Raw genomic sequence first — 21562 nt, forward strand, 5'->3', positions numbered from 1 at the left:
GCCAAGACTCCCAAGAATATTATTTCTGTGGTTTTATATGTCTCAGTCATTCTGGATTACCAAAGAATCATTCATGCATTATCAGCTGGTTGGAAGGAAAATCCTAGAAATTTTATTCTACATCCCAGGAAGAATGTTTGAACTTCACCTGTTTATAATTTTGCTTACCTCCTATCAAACCAGGCATTGGCTTTGTCAGCAATAGCTTCAGAAGATTTGTCATAGAGATACAAACACATGCTGATAGAAAAGAGACAGTATAAAATGTATCTGTGTTTGCCCTAAGACATTATTGAATCTGTGTCGGAACTATATTTCTGGAATCCCGATTTATAGATGGGAACTTTTCTCGGTCCATTTAGAAAGGATCTTAGAAATTTTCTAGTCTAAATTCCTCTAATTATACATGATGAGACAAATTATCTATGAAGAGAGATTTAATAACTGGGATAATTGGTGGCTATAAAGAAATTCTTACTCTTTAGGGTTGAATTCCTTTTGCATTTAGCCTATAGCTAAGGTCACTAAGGATATATTATGAGTCTAGCCTGTCTTTTATAGCTTTCCAGCTTTTGAAGATAGTCTCATATGACCAAAGATACCCCTCTAGCACATATTACCCAGTTAATTGCATTATTTTCTATTATGTTTCAGCTGTAAAGATATAGCGTAAAGTTTGTTTTTATTTTGTGTACCTTGTTAATTTTGCTTAAGCAGACATTTAGGTTAAATTTCAATATTGTGTATCCTATGAAAAGAAAATATTCAATAAGTTACCATGCTTAGGGTTTACAGAATACATCCAATAAACACTGTTCACTTAAGCATCTATTATATTTTATCTACTTACACAGAGTGGAGATGGCATAGATAAATATTTACAGACTTTATCCTTAAGAAGCTTATTGTCTCAAAGGGAGAGTAGACGTTTATCAAAAAGCTATGATACAAGTTAGAATGTGAGAAGAACCAGGAGAGATATCACATCTAAACTTTCTATTTTATCCTTAAATACAGGGGATGGATAGATTTTATCTTTTAAGTACCTCAAATGTGTAGGTTTTACCCTGTATAATGATGTATAACCTGCATATTATATGCAATTCACAAAATATTTTCTCTATGTTAGTGTGTTAAGGAATGTAGATGCAAGAGGCATTTCTGGAATTCCATGGCTCATTAATGCACAGAAACTTTTTGAATGGGCAAATGAAGTCAGAGTTGATCCAAATAATCCAGAATATTCCGATTTAATGGAATTGATTATGGTAAGTTATAGCAAATGTTAATTCTGTAAATATGTTCTGTTCCTTTATATCCCCCTATAGTTTGTATATTTTTCTAGGCACTAGGGGGCATGTAAAGGTAAATCTGAGGACAGATTCCATTTTCAACCAATTTATAGTATTGTAAAGGCAATTAGAGATTCAGCAACTGAAGTAATTACTACTTTAGGCCTGATAGTTGATACTCTGCCAGTACTTAACAGCTCACAGCACATCCAGCAGGCTAACCTTCAGCTAATACCTATTGTAATCTACTGTGTGTCAGCCATATGAGCACTATTAGTTGCTGAAGATATCAAGGTGATTTATGGACACACTCCTTCCCTCAGACTCCTTTATCTGGTCACTTCTATTCTTCCTTATAGCCAACTGAACTGCTCTGTGTACCCTGAACATGCTTTATTCACACTTTTATTCATGCCATTGCTCTGCCTGGAAAGGGCACCCATAGTGGCTATCTTATCCACCCTGCTAGTTTGATAAATGCTTTCCCAGTATACTCAGACACAGGCTTGTCTTTCCTTACCCTCCTGTCAATCTTTTTTTTTTTTTAAAGATAATTTATTATATATATATGGGGTACAAAGTTGATTTTCAGTAGTTGTGTACAATGTGTGGTGGTTGATCAGTATAGTTAGCTTATTCATCATCACAATACATAATCATTCTTTGTGTCCATTAAACAATTTTTGTTAACCCCCTCCCTCTACCCCTCCCCTACCCTTTTCCCCTCCCCTACCCTTTTCCCCTGTAGTAACCACAGTTCTTTTCACTCCTTCTAAAAGTTAAATGTATTGTGATTGTTATTTCTTTCTTTCTCTCTTTCTTTATTGTTCATTTATTTATTGATTCAGATACTGCTTATGAATGAGAACATACGGTATTCTTCTTGCACCTGGGTTGTTTCACTTAGGATAATTTTCTCCAGGCTCATCTATGTTGCTGCAAATGGCAGAATTTCATTCTCTTATGGCTGAGTAGTGTTCCATTGTGTATATATACTACATTTTCTTTATCCAATCATCCATTGATGGACATTTAGGTTGGTTCCATCGCCTGGCTATTGTAAATAGAGCCCCAATAAACATGAGAGTGTAGGTATCCCTTTGGGATACCAAAAGGTATCCCAGTTGTTGCTGTCACCGTTAATGATAAGTTGACCCAGTGTGTTCTTGTAGTTGTTCGAGGAACCTCCATATGTTCTCCATAATGGCTGTATTAATTTACAGTCCCACCAACAGTGCAGAAGTGTTCCCCTTTCTCCATATCCTTGCCAGCATTTGTTATTCTCTGTCTTTTTTTATAATAGCCACTCTGACTGGGGTGAGATGATATCTCAAAGTGGTTTTGATTTGCATTTCCTTGATGATGAGTGATGTTGAGCATTTTTTCATATACCTGTTGGCCATTTGTGTGTCCTTCTTTGAGAAATGTCTATTCAGCTCCTTTGCCCATTTTTTCATTGGATTATCTGGTTTTTTGCTGTAAAGTTGTTGGAGCTCTTTGTATATTCTAGATATTAATTCCTTGTCGGATGCATAGTTTGTGAATATTTCCTCTCATTCTGTAGGTTGTCTTTTCACTCTGTTGATTGTTTCCTTTGACTTGCAGAAGCCTTTTAATTTGATATAATCCCATTTGGTTTTTTTGTGGTTGTTGTCTGTGCTTTGGGGGTCTTATTCATAAAGTCTTTGCCCAGTCCTACATCCTAGAGTGTTTCCTCTATGTTTTCTTCTATGAGTGTTAAAGTTTCAGGTCTTATATTTAAGTCTTTAATCCATTTTGAGTTGATTTTGGTATATAGTGAGAGGTACAGATCAAGTTTAATTCTTCTACAAATGTATATCCAGTTTTCCTAGCGCTATTTATTAAAGAGATTCTCCTTTCTCCATTGTATGTTGTTTGTGCCCTTGTCAAAGATCAGTTGGCTGTAAATACATGGGTTGATTTCTGGGTTCTCTATCCTGTTCCATTGGTCCACGTGTCTGTTTTTATGCCAGTATCATGCTGCTTTGATTACTACAGATTTATAATATAGTTTGATGTCAGGAAGTGTAATGCTTCCAGCTTTACTTTTTTGCTCAGTATTGCTTTGGCTATTTGGGATCTTTTGTTGTTCCATATGAATGTTAGGATTGCTTTTTCCATTTCTGTGAAGAATGTCATTGGTATTTTGATGGGGATCCCACTGAATCTGTAGATGCCTTTGGGTAGTATGGACATTTTCACTACATTGATTCTTCCAGTCCATGAACAAGGAATGTCTTTCCATCATTCAGTGTCCTCTTTAATTTCTTTCAGTAGTGATTTGCAGTTCTTATTGTAGAGATCTTTCTCCTCCTTGGGTAGATTTATTCCTAGGTATTTTATTTCTTCAGTAACTATTGTAAATGGGCTTACTTTCTTGATTTCTTTTTCTTCCAGTTTGTTGTTGTAGTATAATAATGTTTCTGATTTTTGTATATTGGTTTTGTATCTTGCAACCTTACTGAATTCATTTATCAGCTCTAAGAGTTTTTTCAGTAGAGTCTCTCAGGTTTTCTATGTATAGAATCATGTCATCTGCAAACAGGGACAATTTGACTTTGTCTTTTCCTATTGGATGCCTTTTATTTCTTTCTCTTGTCTAATTGCTCTGGCAAGTCCTTCCAAGACTATGTTAAATAGGAGTGGTGAGAGCAAATATCCTTGTCTTGTTCCTGTTCTTATGGAGAAAGCTTTCAGCTTTTCCCCATTCAGGATGTTATTGGCAGTGGGTTTGTCATATACGGCTTTCATTGTGCTGAGATACCTTCCTTCTGTACCTAATTTGTTGGAAGTCTTAATCATGAAGGAATGTTGAATTTTGTCAAATGCTTTTTCTGCATCTATTGAGATGATCATGTCTTTTGTTCTTGATTTTGTTGATGTGCTTTATCACATTTATTGATTTGTGTATGCTGAACCATCCTTGCATCTCTGGGATGAATCCCACTCGATCATGGTGTATAATCTTTTTGATGTGTTGCTGTATTGTTTGCTAGTATTTTGTTAAGGATTTTTGCATCTAAGTTCACAAAGGTTATTGGCCTTTTGTTTTCTTTTTTTGTTGTATCTTTGTCTGGTTTTGGTGTCAGGGTGATGCTGGCTTCATAGAATGAGTTTGGGTAAGGGGCCTCTGTTTCAATTTTTTGGAATACCTTGGAGAGAATTGGTATTAATTCCTCTTTAACGGTTTGGTAGAATTCAGGTGAATTTGGTGAAGCCATCTGGTACTGGGCTTTTCTCTGTTGGAAGATTTCTGATTACTGCTTCAATCTCATTGCCTGTTACTGGTCTGTTCAGTTTTTCTTTGTCTTCTTGGTTCAGTTTTGGTAGTTTGTACGTGTCTAGAAATTTATCCATTTCCTCCAGGTTTTCAAATTTGTTGGCTAGTGTTGTTCATAGTAATCTCTAATAAGTCTTTGTATTTCTGTGGTATCAGTTGTGATGTCTCCTTTTTCATTTCTGAGTTTTGTTATTTGGGTCTTCCCTCTTCTTTTTTCAGTTAGTCTGGTTAGTGGTTTGTCTGTTTTTTTAATTTTTATTTTAAAATAAACTCTAGGACTGTAATCTCATTCTGCCTTTTACTGTAGTTATTCATTTATTTGTTTTGTCTTTCCTTGTGGAACTACAGCTAATAAATTTTTGTCTCTTTGATGGCAACTAGCACTATTCCTTGAATGTACCATGAACTCACATTTGCATTGTTGAATAAAGCAACCCATAAATTAGATTACTGCAATTAAGCTTCTGTAGTTTAGGGCTTCCCAACTGATGTGCAGAATTGGTTACAGGTGTACAGAAATATCGGTCCTCTTTCAACTCTTAGGGCAACCAGATAGCAACAATCTCATCTTTTAACTCAATGTGCAATACAAATATTTCAATTTTTTTCATAAGTCATGAATGGGAAAAGGTTGAGAAGCCATGTAGCTTGGATTCTGTATCTTTTTGCAGGCTCTATCTCTTTACAGATTCAATTGCTCCATTTCCCATTTTTATTGCCACTCTTACATCTCACAGTTGAGGGGGAAGAAAAGTGTTTTGAAATAATTCTTCAATTTAAAAAATTAATGTTTTAAGTAAAGACTTTACATTTTTATGTTTTACAGTACATGAGACATAGAGGACAGGATGTTACAAAGTACTTCCGTCTTGAACAGTTGCAAGATGAATTTAACTTCGTTTCTGAAGAGGAACTGAAAAAAAGTAAACGTTTCCAGCTATTGCAACTTAGAAATGCAGGTCAATTAGATGTTTTCCTTCTGCAGCAAATGCCCCTCCATGATAGAGAGATTCCAGATATAGTCTTCCAGGTACTTGGTTTCTATTTAAATATGGCTTCTTGTATGATGAAGTTAATATTTTGTTGCTTTAAACCTATCTTAATTTATTATTTTAAACTAATAACCTATAGACAGGTTTTCCCCCTCTCTTTAGGCATTAAAAATGTACAGATCTCCCAAATTCCAGAAAGTCCACAGCTTGACTTTAAAACTTAATGTTGTCTAAACAATCTATTTAACAGCCAAAATCCTGTAGGTATATTCTAAATTTATGTAACTATTGTTTTTGTTATCGTAAAATGCATCAGCAATTTGTAAGCAGTTTGGGGGGGTTGGGGAGTAAACACTATACCAATAAACTTACACATTGATTATAAGGTACATCTCAATTTCAGAATCTTTAAAATGTGATACAAAAAAGAAAAGTGAGGCTTTTCTGGTGGTGTGCTGGAGCCAGCTCACACCATCTGGTAAGAGCCTATTATACGTATCTCTTCTTAAATCCACCCTCAGTGATTTCATACTGGTTGCTTTAAATTTGCTGCTGGAGGAGTATTTATGCCATAAAGCAGCAAATGCTACAAATTGGGGCCTGGCTTCTCCTCTCACTCCAAAATAACCTGCTGTTAAACATTTACCAGCACACCACCAGTCTTACAATAGAGGAATTATAAGAGATGATTTTTGTAGAAATCCAGTTGTAATCCTCGCACTTGAGCTTGCTTAGAGATCAAGAAGAAAATAATTGTTTTTCCATCTCTGAAGAAAATGCATATGCAGTAGAATTCCCACTGTAGGGTGATGTCAGCCAACTTAGATAAAGATACCAGATGAAAGATATTAAAATTTATACATCTTACAAGTTAGAAAGAGTGAATGCCTTCTACTAAAATAGGTTTTGATTGGTTTATTAATTTAGCTTTGGTGAGTTATTATCAATTGATAAGGAAAAAATTGATAAACTCTTTGATATTTGTTTTGTTTTATTCTGGGCTGAAGGAAATTACAGTAAGTCACTTAATGTTAAGAATAGTAATAGCTAGTTTTAAAAATAGTGTATGTTCTTCTTGTTACTGCTCAGCCATCCTTTAGCTTTTACATCCCAATCTAGAGGACACACAAACAAAACCATACAGGACCCATTACAAGTTCTAGTGGGAGTACGCTCATGGTCTAGGATTAAATGGGATTGTCTGAGAAACTCTATTGGTGTGACTTAGAGGTGAAAGGGGAAATGCAAATTAATGATTTCTTATGACAATATCATGGCATCACCAATAAGCACATATGACTATTATGTCTAAAATGATTGAATGTATAGATAATTCATTATTTTCACAAACATGGGTGAATAGAGATGTGTGTATTTACAAATAGATATTAACAGATCAGTTAGTACTTGACTTTGTAAAGCATTTTTCAGCTTTCAGCTATGGTTTTTAAAAAGCTGTAATGTGAAGAAAGCCTGGCTTAGAATACCTGCAAAGCTGTTCAGTTTTCTCCTGTTGTTTCTCTCAATGATTGAATTTAATTCCACAATTATATAAACTACTACAGATGAAGCACAACACTCAGCATAATTGGGGATATAATATGATAAAAAGGAACAGTTCCTGCTTTTGAAACTAGGGTTCTTGCTAACTTTCCTTATTTTATACAGACTGTTCAGAGAACAGAAAAGGAGAGAAAGTAACCTAACTCATTTTCTGAGGCTGGTATGAAAATTGGGAAAGGACTACAAAAAACTGTTTTAGGTCAATTTCACTTATGGGCATAGGTAAAAAATTACTAATAAAATGTTAACAGATTGAATAGCAATGTATTATATATAAATATATATTTATATAATCATATTCTAGTAGGGTTTACTTCCAGACCACAGAGCTTATTTAATTAGAAAATCTATTAATATAATTTACTACATTAACAGAGTTAAGGAAGGAACAATATGCTTCTCTTGATAAATGCCAAAAGCCACTCAATGTTCATTCATTATGAAAGCTCTTAGTGTACTAGAATTGGAATGGAATTTCAACCTGATAAAAAACGTTTCAACATTTTAGATTTTTCTGCTGAGGCAAACTGCATTGAAAAAGGTATTTCAGGTATACTGCAGAACTGGGGGGCAGACAGGATGGACAGGAAGGGACCACTCACATGCTTACTGGATGATTAGGTTAAATTTGAGACTTAATTGGCCAGGGGTACAGAAACATATAGAAATAGGGCAGGACACAGGGCAGGACAACTGCAACAAATGTTGATGTGGTTTTCTCCTGGGCTCTGGTACCCTGATGGGGCATAAGCTTCTTGTAACAGGTGCACACAGAATAGGATTTTGCCGGACGTATATACATATATTTTCTTATAATCTACCCCTTGACGGCGATTCAAAACCCTATTATCTATATTGCTCTGAAGCTGAGTTTGGTATAAGGATCACGATCACAAATCCATTTTCTCATAGGATCCTACGCAAACATTATACTTAATGGCTAAACATTAGGAACTTTCCCATTAATGTCAGGAACATAAAGTTATGTCCATTATCATCTCTGCTGATTACCAGTAGGAGCTAATGCATTAAGACAGGGAGGAAGGAAGGAAATTAGAATTAGAAAAGAGACAAAATTGTTCTTGTTTGCAGAAAATATGTTTATCTACATGGAAAACACAAGAGAATCTATAGCAAACTGTTACAACTAATAAATTTGTTAAATATAATATCCACATTTAAAAATGAATAGCTACTTTTTTATTGCAAAAGAAAAACTATACCTTTACAGTGGAGAAATCTAGTAGTCACCATCTCAACTCAGTGATCCAACTTAATCTTATTAAATGTAGTAGGCAGAATAATGCCTCCTAAATATATCCACCCCCTAATCATGAAACCTGTGAATATGTTACATTTCATTCCTTAAAATAGGGAGATTATCCTGGATTATCTGGGTGGGCCCAATCTAACTTAAAATCAGAGAACTTTCTCTAGCTGGGAGCAGAAAGATGAAGCAGAAGGTGAAGTTAGAGAGATTCCAGTCCTGAGAAGGATTCCACATACAGTTGCTGGCTCTGAGATTTAGAAGCCCACATGCAAAGACCGGAGAGAGACCACCAGCAGCTAGAGTTGAGCTCCCAGCTGACATACGGCAAGCAAACTGGATTTTATTTCTACAACTGAAGGAACTGGCGTCTGGAAACAACCTGAATAAGCTTAGAAACAGATTCTCCCCAGAGCCTCCTGATAAGAACCCAGCAGGCTGACACTTTGATTTCAGCACTGTGAAACCTGGTGCAGAAAAAACAGCTAACCCAATTAGGACTTCTGACCTACAGAACTGTGAGATAATAATGTTGTGTTGTTTTGAGTGCTGTATTTGTGGTAATTTGTTATGCAGCAGTAGAAAAGCTAGTACACTAATAAAGGAAAACCAAACATTATTGTCTCCTAATATAACACAATATGAAATACACCATAGTACCTATGAAGTATACTTGCCAAGAAAGTGTAAGTTGAATCTAATTAAGACTTTAGACTTATTTATTGTTCACAAGAAATACGAGGGATAGAGAAACAAGTCAAATGGCACCACCAGAAATAATCAGAAAAATTTGGAATGTGGGATAACTGTCTTGCAAGAATAACTATTTTGATCTCTTCAAAGTCATCATTTTTTTAAAAGGAGGGAGAATGTTCTAGATTAACACAGACTAAAGGCACTTAACAAAAGGTAACACACGATATGTTATTAAATCCTGATTTTGGGGGGAAAGAGCTGTAAAAGACATTTTTGAGGCAATTAGTCAAATTTTGTTATAGATTGAATATTAGATAATATTGGGGAATTCTTAATTTTGTTGGCTGTGATTATGTAGAAGCTTGTCCTTAGTTTTTGGAGATTCATGCTGAAGTACTTATTGATGGAAGTGTCATGATGTTTGTAATTTACTTTGAAATATTTTAGCCAAAAAATAAAAAGAAAAGAAAACATGGCAAAATATTAATTATTTAATCTCTGGGATGGGGATATAGATTTTAATATTCTTTCTACTTTTCTGTATGTATGAATATTTGAAAAAAAAATTTAAACAAAAATAAATAGCATTATATACACCAGTAAAAATCCAATAAAAATGTAATTTAACTAAGATATCACTTGCAAGAGCAATAAAAACTGTAAGATGTACAGAAATATATTTAACAAAGGATGTGCAAGAACTTAATAGAGAAAATTATAAAACATTTTTGAATGATGTAAAAGAGAATCTGAATAAATGTTCACTAAGTGTGAACATTGTAAGATGCCAATTCTTCTCCCCTAATTAAACTGTAAATGTAGTAATGCAATTCCAAACTGGTGAAATAGAATAGACTTATTATGCATAGGTAGTAACTTTATATTTGACAGAAGTGTCATTACAGATCAGTTAGAAAAGAATAGGTGATCCATTAAGTGGTTCTGGAATCATTGTTCGTTCATATGGAAAGAAATAAAATTAGATTTCAGACATCACAAAAGAAATAAGTAGTATGTATAATGAAGATTACTTGTGAAAAGTAAAACTTTAAGTGTCGCGCTCCCATCACTCCGCGCCCCCAGTCCGGGCTCGCAGATCCTGCACCACTGGTGCCGGGACAGACGCTCGCCCACGAGCTCTGCGCAGGGGGCGGTTTCAAGATGGTGGTGGCTGCGGCGGTTGGCGTGGAGTAGCTGAGGTGGAAAAGGCAGCCACTGGGCCTCAGGCAGCCGGGAAACTTGTGGACCTTCCTCTCGCCATCTCTTAAGGGAGGACTGCCGGTTGTGGGGGCTGACCGCCACTTTGCCCTCGGGAGGAGAGGCTGCCTCATTTACAGGCAACAGCTTTGAAGTATGGAACAGGAAAAGAACTGTTTCGTAGCTGCAAAAGCGAGTCTCTAAACAGGGAACACGGCGCCAGGGCTGCTGTGGATGCAGACAGGATCCCGGAGGCCGGGGCCGCGCTGAAGGCAGCCAGCTGCCCTATTCATGACTCGAGGTTTCAGGCTGGAATAAAAGAAGATTCCTGGGAGCACCCAAGCTGAGCTGCGGGACCAAACAAGCAGCCTGAGATGGCGGGAACCGAGAACAGGGAAGGTGACAAACCAGAGGCAGAGAGTGAGTGCCCGACCTGGCACAGCCCTGTGAGTGACCCCCGACCCGGCCCTGCTTGGGGGGCAGACGCCCACCCAGCTTCCGCCTGCATCACCGGGCCACTCACCGCCCCAGGGCTGCCTCCATTTTCTCAGATGGTGGCAGCTCTGGCCCGGCTCAGCTCCTCACTGAGCCTTCCCACTTGCTTGCCCCGGTGTGGGGCGTCCCGGGGCCTGCGAGCTGGCCTCCCATCCCACTACCTCTGTGGTTCTCTGGCGGGGCTGGTGGCGTGGGGCATCCCCGGCCAGTGTCGGGAGGGCAAGGAAGTACGGGCGGGGCCGACTGTCACTCCACCACACCCTGGACTCCGGCCCCCGGTAAACTTCCTTTTACTGGGAGGCAGATACCATCTCTGCGGCCACCAGTTCGGAAAAACACCTAACCAATTTCTGGTTGGGAATAGTGTGGTAGGAGAGTTCCCAAGTCCACTTAAACCTGCCGGAGAGCTGTCTGCAGGAGGGCACTGGACTCGTCCAGGCCGGGGGGATACAAAGGTGAACCGTGTGCTGCGGACTCCTCCCCCGAGGAGCTCACGCTCTGGTGTGGGAGATAAGGCAAGTACATAAATAACCGCAAAACCAGGAGGAAGGTGATTAGTTCCGAGAAAGATCTACACAGTGCTACAAAGGCACCCAGAGTGACCAGTCATCTGTGCCTAGCAGAAACCTGGTAGACTTCCTGGGTGAGGCGGTGCCAAGCAGGGTCTTGAAGGCCCAGCTGATAGATGAGGGTTCCAGAAGACACGTCCTAGCCCAGCCCAATGTGCACAGAGCTGGGAGATGTGTGGCCAGGGAGGCAAAGACTCAACAGAAACCACACACCCTGTGGGGTCGCCACTGCATGATCCAACAGCCCGGGCCAGAGCACACGGAACAGGGAGAAGTCCTGCAAGGGAAGTGAAAGCTCAACAGAGATCAAACACCCTGTGGTATGTGATCCAGCAGCCCAGCAGAGTCCAAGCTGACCAGAAAGGTGGCTCCCCGGAGAGGCCCAGGACCCGAATGAACCATACACACAAGGCACTAAAGGCCAACTGAGCAGTCACGGAGGTAGCCATATGAAATTGGCAACCACAGCAACATCTTAGTTAGTCAATAGTCTCAAATCGGTGGACTGTGAAACCCCCAGCCACAATGAATAAACATCAAAAAAAAAATACCAGAAATACAAAAAATCAAGAAAGTACACCACCAAAAGTTAATATATCTCAAACTCTAGATCCTATAGAACAAGAAGCCTTTGAAATGACTGACAAGGAATTTCAAGTGATAATTCTAAGGAAACTGAATGAGATACAAGAAAACTCAGCTAGACATCATGATGAAATGAGGAAAAGTATACAGGATCTGAAAGAGGAAATGTACAAGGAAATCGATGTCCTGAAAAAAAAATGTAGCAGAACTTGCTGAACTGAAGAAGTTATTCAGCGAAATAAAAAACACAACGGAGAGTTTAACCAGCAGGCTTGTCGAAGTTGAAGAGAGAACCTCTGAACTTGAAAATGGGCTGTTTGAAATAACACAAGCAGACAAAATAAAGAAAAAAGAATCAAAGACATTGAAGAAAATCTGAGAGAGATATCAGACAACCTTAAGCACTCAAATATCCGAGTCATGGGTATTCCAGAAGGGGAGGAAAATGGAGATTCCATTGAAAACATATTCAACAAAATAGTGGCAGAAAACTTCCCAGGTATAGGAAAAATCACAGATCTTCAGATCCAGGAAGCTCAACAATCTCCAAATGTATTCAACCCAAAAAGGCCTTCTCCAAGACATGTTATAGTCAAATTGGCAAAACTCAGAGACAAAGAGAGAATCTTAAAAGCTGCAAGAGAGAAGTGTCAAATCACCTATAAGGGAGCCCCAATCAGGCTAACATCAGACTTTTCATCACAAACCTAAAAGCTAGAAAGGAATGGGATGATATATTCAAAATACTAAAAGACAAAGATTGCCAGCCAAGAATACTCTACCCTGCAACGCTATCCTTCCGAAATGAAGGGCAAATAGTATATTTCTCAGACAAACAAAAACTGTGGGAGTTCACTACCACACGACCACCCTTACAAGAAATCCTCAAGGGAGTACTGGCTTTGGTTCCTGAAAAATAACTACCATTGCCATAAAAACCCAAGAAAAATCTAAATCCGCTAGTATAATAAAAATGGCATTCATGAAGAGAAAACAGTCAAACAAAAACGCTATCTACAACCTAAGGAACCAACAAACACAGAAACCAAACAGTAAATCAGAAAGCAAGGAAGAAAAGACACCTAAGACAACCAAACAACCAATAAAATGCTAGGAATAAATCAACACCTTTCAATAACAACTCTTAATATAAAAGGCTTAAATTCCCCAATCAAAAGACACAGACTGGCTGAGTGGATCAAAAAGGAGGACCCAACTATATGCTGCCTACATGAGACCCACCTCACCCATAAAGATTCACATAGACTAAGAGTGAAAGGATGGAAAAAGATTTACCATGCAAACAAAAAAGAAAAACGAGCTGGAGTAGCTATTCTTATATCTGACAAAATAGACTTTAAACTAAAAACCATAAAAAGAGACAATGAGGGACACTACTTAATGATAAAAGGACTGATCCATCAAGAAGACATAACAATCATAAATATGTACGCACCCAATGTTGGAGCAGCCAGATTTATAAAACAAAGTCTATTAGACCTAAAGAAGGAAATAGACACTAATACCATAATAGCAGGGGACCTGAACACCCCACTGTCAATATTAGACAGATCATCTAGGCAAAGAATCAGTAGAGAAACACAAGATCTAAACAAGACTCTAGACCAATTGGAATTGGCAGATATCTACAGAACATTCCATCCAACAACCTCAGAATATTCATTCTTCTCATCAGCACATGGATCATTCTCCAGGATAGATCACATATTAGGTCACAAATCAAGTCTCAATAAATTCAAAAAAATTGGAATTATCCCATGTATCTTCTCAGACCACAATGGATTAAAACTAGAAATTAATAACAAACGAAACTCTGGAAACTATACAAACACATGGAAATTAAACAGCATTCTACTCAATGACATATGGGTCCAAGAAGAAATCAAGCAGGAAATCAAAACATTTATTGAAACTAATGAAAACAATGATACATCATACCAAAACCTGTGGGATACTGCAAAAGCAGTATTGAGGGGAAAATTTATTGCATTAAACGCTCACTTCAGAAGAATAGAAAGATGGCAAGTGAACAACCTAACACTTCACCTTAAAGAACTAGAAAAACAAGAACAATCCAAACCTAAAGTTAGCAGACGGAAAGAAATCATTAAGATCAGAGCAGAACTGAATGAAATTGAACCCCCCCCCGAAAATACAAAAGATCATTGAATCAAAAAGTTGGTTTTTTGAAAAGAGAAATAAAATTGACAGACCATTAGCATGGCTAACAAAAAAAAGAAGAGAGAAGACTCAAAGAACAAAAATTAGAAATGAAAAAGGCGATATTACAACTGATTCATCTGAAATACAAGGAATCATTCAAGACTACTATAAACAACTATACGCCAACAAATTTGAAAATCTGGAGGAAATGGATAAATTTCTGAACACACACAAGCTCCCAAAACTGAACCATGAAGACGTAGAAAATTTGAACAGACCAATAACAATAAAGGAGATTGAAGCTGTTATCAGAAGGCTCCCAACAAAGAAAAGCCCAGGACCAGATGGATTCACAGCAGAATTTTACCAAACATTCAAAGAGGAATTGACACCGATTCTTTACAAACTATTCCAAAAGATTGAAAAAGACACAAATCTCGCAAACTCATTCTATGAAGCAAACATCATCCTGATACCAAAACCAGGTAAAGATATAACCAAAAAAGAAAACTACAGGCCGATATCCTTGATGAATATAGATGCAAAAATCCTCACTAAAATACTAGCAAACAGAATACAGCAACACATTCGTAAAATTATTCACCACAATCAAGTGGGATTCATCCCAGGGATGCAAGGTTGGTTCAACATACGCAAATCAATAAATGTGATACACCATATCAATAAACTCAAACACAAAGACCATATGATCATCTCTATAGATGCTGAAAAAGCATTTGATAAAGTTCAGCACTCATTCATGACAAAGACCCTCTATAAGTTAGGTATAGAGGGAAAGTATCTCAACATAATTAAAGCCATATATGACAGACCCACTGCCAATATCATCTTGAATGGGGGAAAAGCTGAAAGCTTTTAAGAACAGGAACTAGACAAGGATGCCCACTCTCACCACTCCTATTCAACATAGTGTTGGAAGTACGAGCCAGAGCAATCAGAGAAGAGAAGGAAATAAAGGGCATCCAGATTGGAAAAGATGAAGTCAAACTGTCCCTGTTTGCAGATGACATGATCCTATATATCGAACAGCCTAAAACCTCTACAAAAAAACTCTTGGAATTGATAAATGATTTCAGCACAGTAGCAGGATACAAAATCAACACACAAAAATCAGTAGCATTTCTTTTCTCCAATAGTGAACATGCAGAACGAGAAATCAAGAAAGCCTGCCCATTTACAATAGCCACCAAAAAAATAAAATACTTAGGAATTGAGTTAACCAAGGAGGTGAAAAATCTCTATAATGAGAACTACAAACCACTGCTGCGAGAAATTAGAGAGGATACAAGAAGATGGAAAGATATCCTATGCTCTTGGATTGGAAGAATCAACATAGTGAAAATGTCCATAATACCCAAAGTGATATACAAATTCAATGCAATCCCCATCAAAATTCCAAAGACATTTTTCTCAGAAATGGAAAAAACTATCCAGACATTTATATGGAATAATAAAAGACCACACATAGCCAAAGCAATGCTGAGCAAAAAAAATAAAGCTGGAGGCATAACACTACCTGACTTTAAACTATACTACAAAGCTATAATAACCAAAACAGTATGGTGCTGGCATAAAAACAGACACACTGATCAATGGAATAGAATAGAGAATCCAGAAATCAACCCACACACTTACTGCCATCTGATCTTTGACAAAGGCACCAAGCCTATTCACTGGGGAAGGGACTGCCTCTTCAGCAAATGGTGCTGGGATAACTGGATATCCATATGCAGGAGAATGAAACTAGATCCATACCTCTCGCCGTATACTAAAATCAACTCAAAATGGATTAAGGATTTAAATATACACCCTGAAACAGTAAAACTTCTTAAAGAAAACATAGGAGAAACACTTCAGGAAATAGGACTGGACACAGACTTCATGAATACGACCCCAAAAGCACGGGCAACCAAAGGAAAAATAAACAAATGGGATTATATCAAACTGAAAAGCTTCTGCACAGCAAAAGAAACAATTAACAGAGTTAAAAGACAACCAACAGAGTTCGAGAAAATATTTGCAAAATATACATCTGACAAAGGATTAATATCCAGAATATATAAGGAACTCAAACAACTTTACAAGAAAAAAACAAGCAACCCAATTAATAAATGGGCAAAAGAGCTAAGTAGGCATTTCTCTAAGGAAGATATACAAATGACCAACAGACATATGAAAAAATGCTCAACATCACTCAGCATCCGGGAAATGCAAATCAAAACCACACTGAGATACCATATAACCCCAGTTAGCATGGCTAAAATCCAAAAGACTCTGAACGATAAATGCTGGCGAGGTTGCAGAGAAAAAGGAACTCTCATACATTGTTGGTGGGACTCCAAAATGGTGCAGCCTCTATGGAAAATGGTATGGAGGTTCCTCAAACAATTGCAGATAGATCTACCATACGACCCAGCTATCCCACTGTTGGGAATATACCCAGAGGAATGGAAATCATCAAGTCGAAGGTATACCTGTTCCCCAATGTTCATCGCAGCACTCTTTACAATAGCCAAGAGTTGGAACCATGTGGGGAGCTCCCCTCGTCACACCATAATCGCCATTACAAGATGGCGCCGGCCGGAACTGAAACCCCAGCAAAAACAAGTCTAGAGCGCATGTGCTGGGAATTTCCCCACCTCTAGTCTCTGCCTCTCCCGTGGCGTCATCTGGGCTGATGCACGACCGCCAGTCAGAGAGGGACACGTCCTAGGCGAGGGACAGTTTTCTATAAAAGGGAACGGGTTTCTGTACTTGGGGTCTCCGCCCCGATAAGCTTGTGCTCTGCCTCTCAAGACGCATTAAAGCTTTACTGCAGAAGGATCCTGTGTGTGCCGCGTCGTTCTTGCTGGCGAGACGGTTGCGCGGGACATCTGGTGCCGAAACCCGGGATATTTACATCGTCAGCACCTTCGGAGACCCCCTGGTGACAGGGAGGATTCAGAACTGCAGGGAGGTAAGTTCAGAGAGGCATGCTTGTCCTTGACTTAGGGTTGGGTCTGTCACTTCCGTAGAAAGTTGTGTTTGCAAGTTTTCCTGAGGTGGTCTGCCGCTGATTGTGTGGATGGGGCTTACGGGTGTGGTCAGACTGACGTACGTCGGCAGCTGCACCCTAGGTTGCGTGAGCCTCTCGTAAATAAGAGAGCCGTGCGCCATTTCACTTTCGATTCGTGCGTTAGTCTCTCGTAGATAAGAGAGCTACACGTTTCTGCCTGGAAACCATGGGATCCACACAATCCATAGTTGCTGCGTTAGAAACAGTATTGAAGCAGCGTGACATAAAGGTGGGGAACCGCGCACTCAGGAATTTTGTGAAAGAGATCGATCGCGTAGCCCCGTGGTTTGCTTGTTCCGGCTCCCTAACCTTGAGCTCTTGGAACAAATTGGGCAAAGACCTTGACCGCAAGTACGCAGAGGGAGACCTACGTCAGGGCACCAAGACCATTTGGAAGTTCATTAAGAATTGTTTGGAGGATGAAGGCTGTAAACCGGTAGTGACAGAAGGACAAAATATATTAGAGGAAGTCCAAGACAGCATGTCAGAAACTGAACGGAGTGAGAGGATGGGTACCCGCAAAAGGAGAGACGTCTCCAAAAAGGTAAACGGCCCTCCCGGTAAGTCTGCTGACAAGGGAGTGAAAAAGAAAAAGGGCCCTCCCGGCGAGTCTGCTAACGAGGGAGAAAGTCAGCGCCCAAGTGATTTTCAGGAAAAAAGGGACAGCCTCTATCCCCTGAGGGAGCTGGGAGCCCTAAACTTAGGGGATTCGGGCTCTGATTCCCTCGGTCTTAGTGATGAGTCAGAACTAGAGGAAGAAGCGGCTAGATATGAGGAAGAGAGATATCACCCTGATGAATATTGGAGAAGTGACGCAGAAAGGTTAACGCGGCCGCCGCCCACGGCGCCGCCTCCAGCGCCGCCTCCCTATGCATCACGCTCATCCGCCTTCTCGCTGATCCCTGAAAGGGTGAGGAAAAGACTGACCATGACCTTTCCGGTCTTTGAGACTTCCGAGGGAGGACGGGTCCATGCCCCTGTTGAGTTTACTCTGAGCCTGATAAGAGATTTCAATGGAAGGTCTTGCCTCAGGGCATGGCTAATAGCCCTACCATGTGTCAGTTATATGTCCAATTAGCCCTTGAACCTATTAGAAAACAATTTCCATCCTTGCTTTTGATCCATTATATGGATGACGTTTTAATGTGCCACAAACGTCTAGAGACTCTACAGAGGGCATATCCAATTTTGCTCAAGACATTAGAGCAATGGGGACTTCACATTGCTACAGAAAAGGTCCAAGTTACTGGAATTGGCTTGTTTTTGGGATCGGTTATTCATCCTGATAAAATAGTCCCTCAAAAATTACAGATTCGTAGAGATCATTTACATACTTTAAATGATTTTCAAAAGTTATTGGGAGATATAAATTGGCTGAGACCATTTTTAAAAATCCCCTCTGCTGAGTTAAAACCTCTGTTTGACGTATTGGAAGGGGACTCTCATATCTCCTCCCCGAGAGTATTAACTCCTGCAGCAGATCAAGCCTTACAGGTCGTTGAAAGTGCCTTACAAAATGCTCAGTTGCAGCGCATTGATGAAACTAAGCCTTTTGATTTATGTGTTTTTAAAACTATCTTCTTCTGTGGCCCAGGCCCTGAACACACAAACTGCAATAAATTCTCAGTTAAGGGGAGGATTGATGGTGGTCAATCAAAGGGTAGATTTAGTCCAAGAACAAATAGAGGTTCTATGGCAAATTGCACAACTGGGATGTCAATGGAAATATTCAGGATTATGTGTAACCAGCATCCAATATGAAAATTTTACCAGGGCGGCAAATTTGTCTCATCAATTGTCTAAGTATCTTTTAGGAAACTGGACAGGGAACTTTGACGACCTGATGCAAGACCTGCGCTCTGCCATCGTGGCTGTGAATTCGACAAGAGTGGATGCCTCTTTTGCAGCTGGATTGTCCTCCTGGATCACAACTGCTATGTCACATTTCAAGGAATGGGTGGGGGTGGGATTGTTTGGAGCGGCCCTCTGCTGTGGACTAGTGTTCCTTCTTTGGCTGGTCTGTAGGCTGAAAGCCCAAACACAAAAAGACAAGGTGGTCATTGCCCAAGCACTTGTGGCTCTGGAGCAAGGAGCCAATCCCGATATTTGGCTATCTATGCTCAAAGACTAGTCCCCCCCCCTCTTTTCGGCTGGCCTCCCTGAAAACTGATCAGTGGGGTTCGCCCTGGCTCGTGCTGGCCCACAATTCACAATTCAGAGTCCGCTCCAGTAGATCCAGAGACGGGCAACTTCCCCCCGGACGTGTGCCGACCTAAGACATGGTGCCCGGTGGCGATAGGGTTAACCTTTGACGGGTAAGGTCACGGCCTGAGGTGGGTCGACCTAAGACAGGACTACTGGCAAGACATATTGTGGCCAATGAGCTTGCTCCAGCCTCTTTAAGTAATAAGAAAGGGGGAGATGTGGGGAGCTCCCCTCGTCACACCATAATTGCCATTACAAGATGGCGCCGGCCGGAACTGAAACCCCGGCAAAAACAAGTCTAGAGCGCATGTGCTGGGAATTTCCCCACCTCTAGTCTCTGCCTCTCCCGTGGCGTCATCTGGGCTGATGCACGACCGCCAGTCAGAGAGGGACACGTCCTAGGCGAGGGACAGTTTTCTATAAAAGGGAACGGGTTTCTGTACTTGGGGTCTCCGCCCCGATAAGCTTGTGCTCTGCCTCTCAAGACGCATTAAAGCTTTACTGCAGAAGGATCCTGTGTGTGCCGCGTCGTTCTTGCTGGCGAGACGGTTGCGCGGGACAGAACCAGCCCAAATGTCCATCATCAGATGAGTGGATACGGAAAATGTGGTACATCTACACAATGGAATACTACTCAGCTATAAAAACGAATGAAATACTGCCATTTGCAACAACATGGATGGACCTTCAGAGAATTATATTAAGTGAAACAAGTCAGGCACAGAAAGAAAAACACCACATGTTCTCACTTATTGGTGGGAGCTAAAAATTAATATATAATTCACACACACACACACACACACACACACAAAAAAAAAAAAAAACCGGGGGGCGGGGGAAGAAGATATAACAACCACAATTACTTGAAGTTGATACGACAAGCAAACAGAAAGGACATTGTTGGGGGGAGGGTGGAGGGAGGAGGGAGAGAAGTTTGGTGATGGGCAACAATAATCAGCCACAATGTATATCGACATAATAAAATTTTTAAAAAAAGAAAAGAAAAGAAAAGTTAAACTTTAAATGGGTACTTTAAGCTCAGAGTATGATAGTATTTCTTAAACAAGATACACAGTATAAACTATAAAGAAAACGATCAATATGTTTAATAACATTAAAATTTAAAATCCACAGATTAGAAAAAGTTATCTGTAACACATATAACAATAAAATATTAATATCTATTTAATGCTTTAAAAAGTAAAAGTGATGTGAAATATTAATGTCTTTAAGTAAAAGTTGTTACTTGTCAACAGAATTAGTTTCAAGATTTCTTGTGGGTAATTAGAAGAACAAATAACTTACCTTCCGATAATAGAACATTCATTATAACATGGTATATATTTTAAAGTATCTACCTCATTATTTTTGTCATCTTTATATATCCATAATATAAAACGATTTCCATGTACATTGGAGATGTATACTGCAAATGCATATTTAACAGATGCAAATTTATTGTAAATTATATAGATGAAGCATCCTGAAAAATAATCTTATACCAACTATATGTGTAATATTAAAGTTATGATTACAGTCAACAATTATTGACTGCTTACTATGTTACAAGCATTTTACAGATATTGTTTCAATCAAGTCTCAGAAACAATCTTATGACATAAGTTCTATTATTATTATTATTAATATCATTATTATTATTCTTATTATTACAGAAGAGGAAACTGGGGTCTTCAGCAATTAACGAATTTTCCCCAAAATACACAGTTAGTAAATGGCATGGCTAACTTCAACCCAGGACTGTCTGCCTCCAAAGTCCATACTCTTAACCACTATACTATACTACTCCCCATTTATTTTGTTTTTAGCAGTTGCTAGGCAAGCACATATATGAAGAATTCTTTTCTCAGTCATCTTCACATTTTCTCAATTGCAATTTTTTTCTCAATCATTACTCTATTTTAAAAGACGAATGGATATCATTGTACAAGCAAACAGGATATAGTGGTAAAGTTTTTTTAGCTAATTCTAGTGGAAGAATCTGAAAGAAATGTTTTCCTTTCTTAATGCCAGAGTGTTGTCAATGTCCTCCTACACATGAACTGAAATGAATAGTAATATTTTTATTGCAGCATGTCATATCTGAACTCTTTGTTACATTCAAGAAGTGAAACTAACTTAA

The 21562-nt window shown here is 39.0% G+C and overlaps 1 protein-coding gene across 1 annotated transcript in view; it reads left to right on the forward strand.

Moving 5' to 3' along the window:
* CC2D2B (coiled-coil and C2 domain containing 2B) overlaps window positions 1–21562 on the forward strand; it is a 127680-nt gene that overhangs the window by 62199 nt on the left and 43919 nt on the right. Inside the window, 2 exon segments of the mRNA XM_063103490.1 lie at window positions 1130–1268; window positions 5420–5623. Of these exon segments, the coding sequence (XP_062959560.1) occupies window positions 1130–1268; window positions 5420–5623 (343 nt within the window).

This window comes from Cynocephalus volans, chromosome 7, assembly GCF_027409185.1.
Source record: "Cynocephalus volans isolate mCynVol1 chromosome 7, mCynVol1.pri, whole genome shotgun sequence".
NCBI lineage: Eukaryota > Metazoa > Chordata > Mammalia > Dermoptera > Cynocephalidae > Cynocephalus > Cynocephalus volans.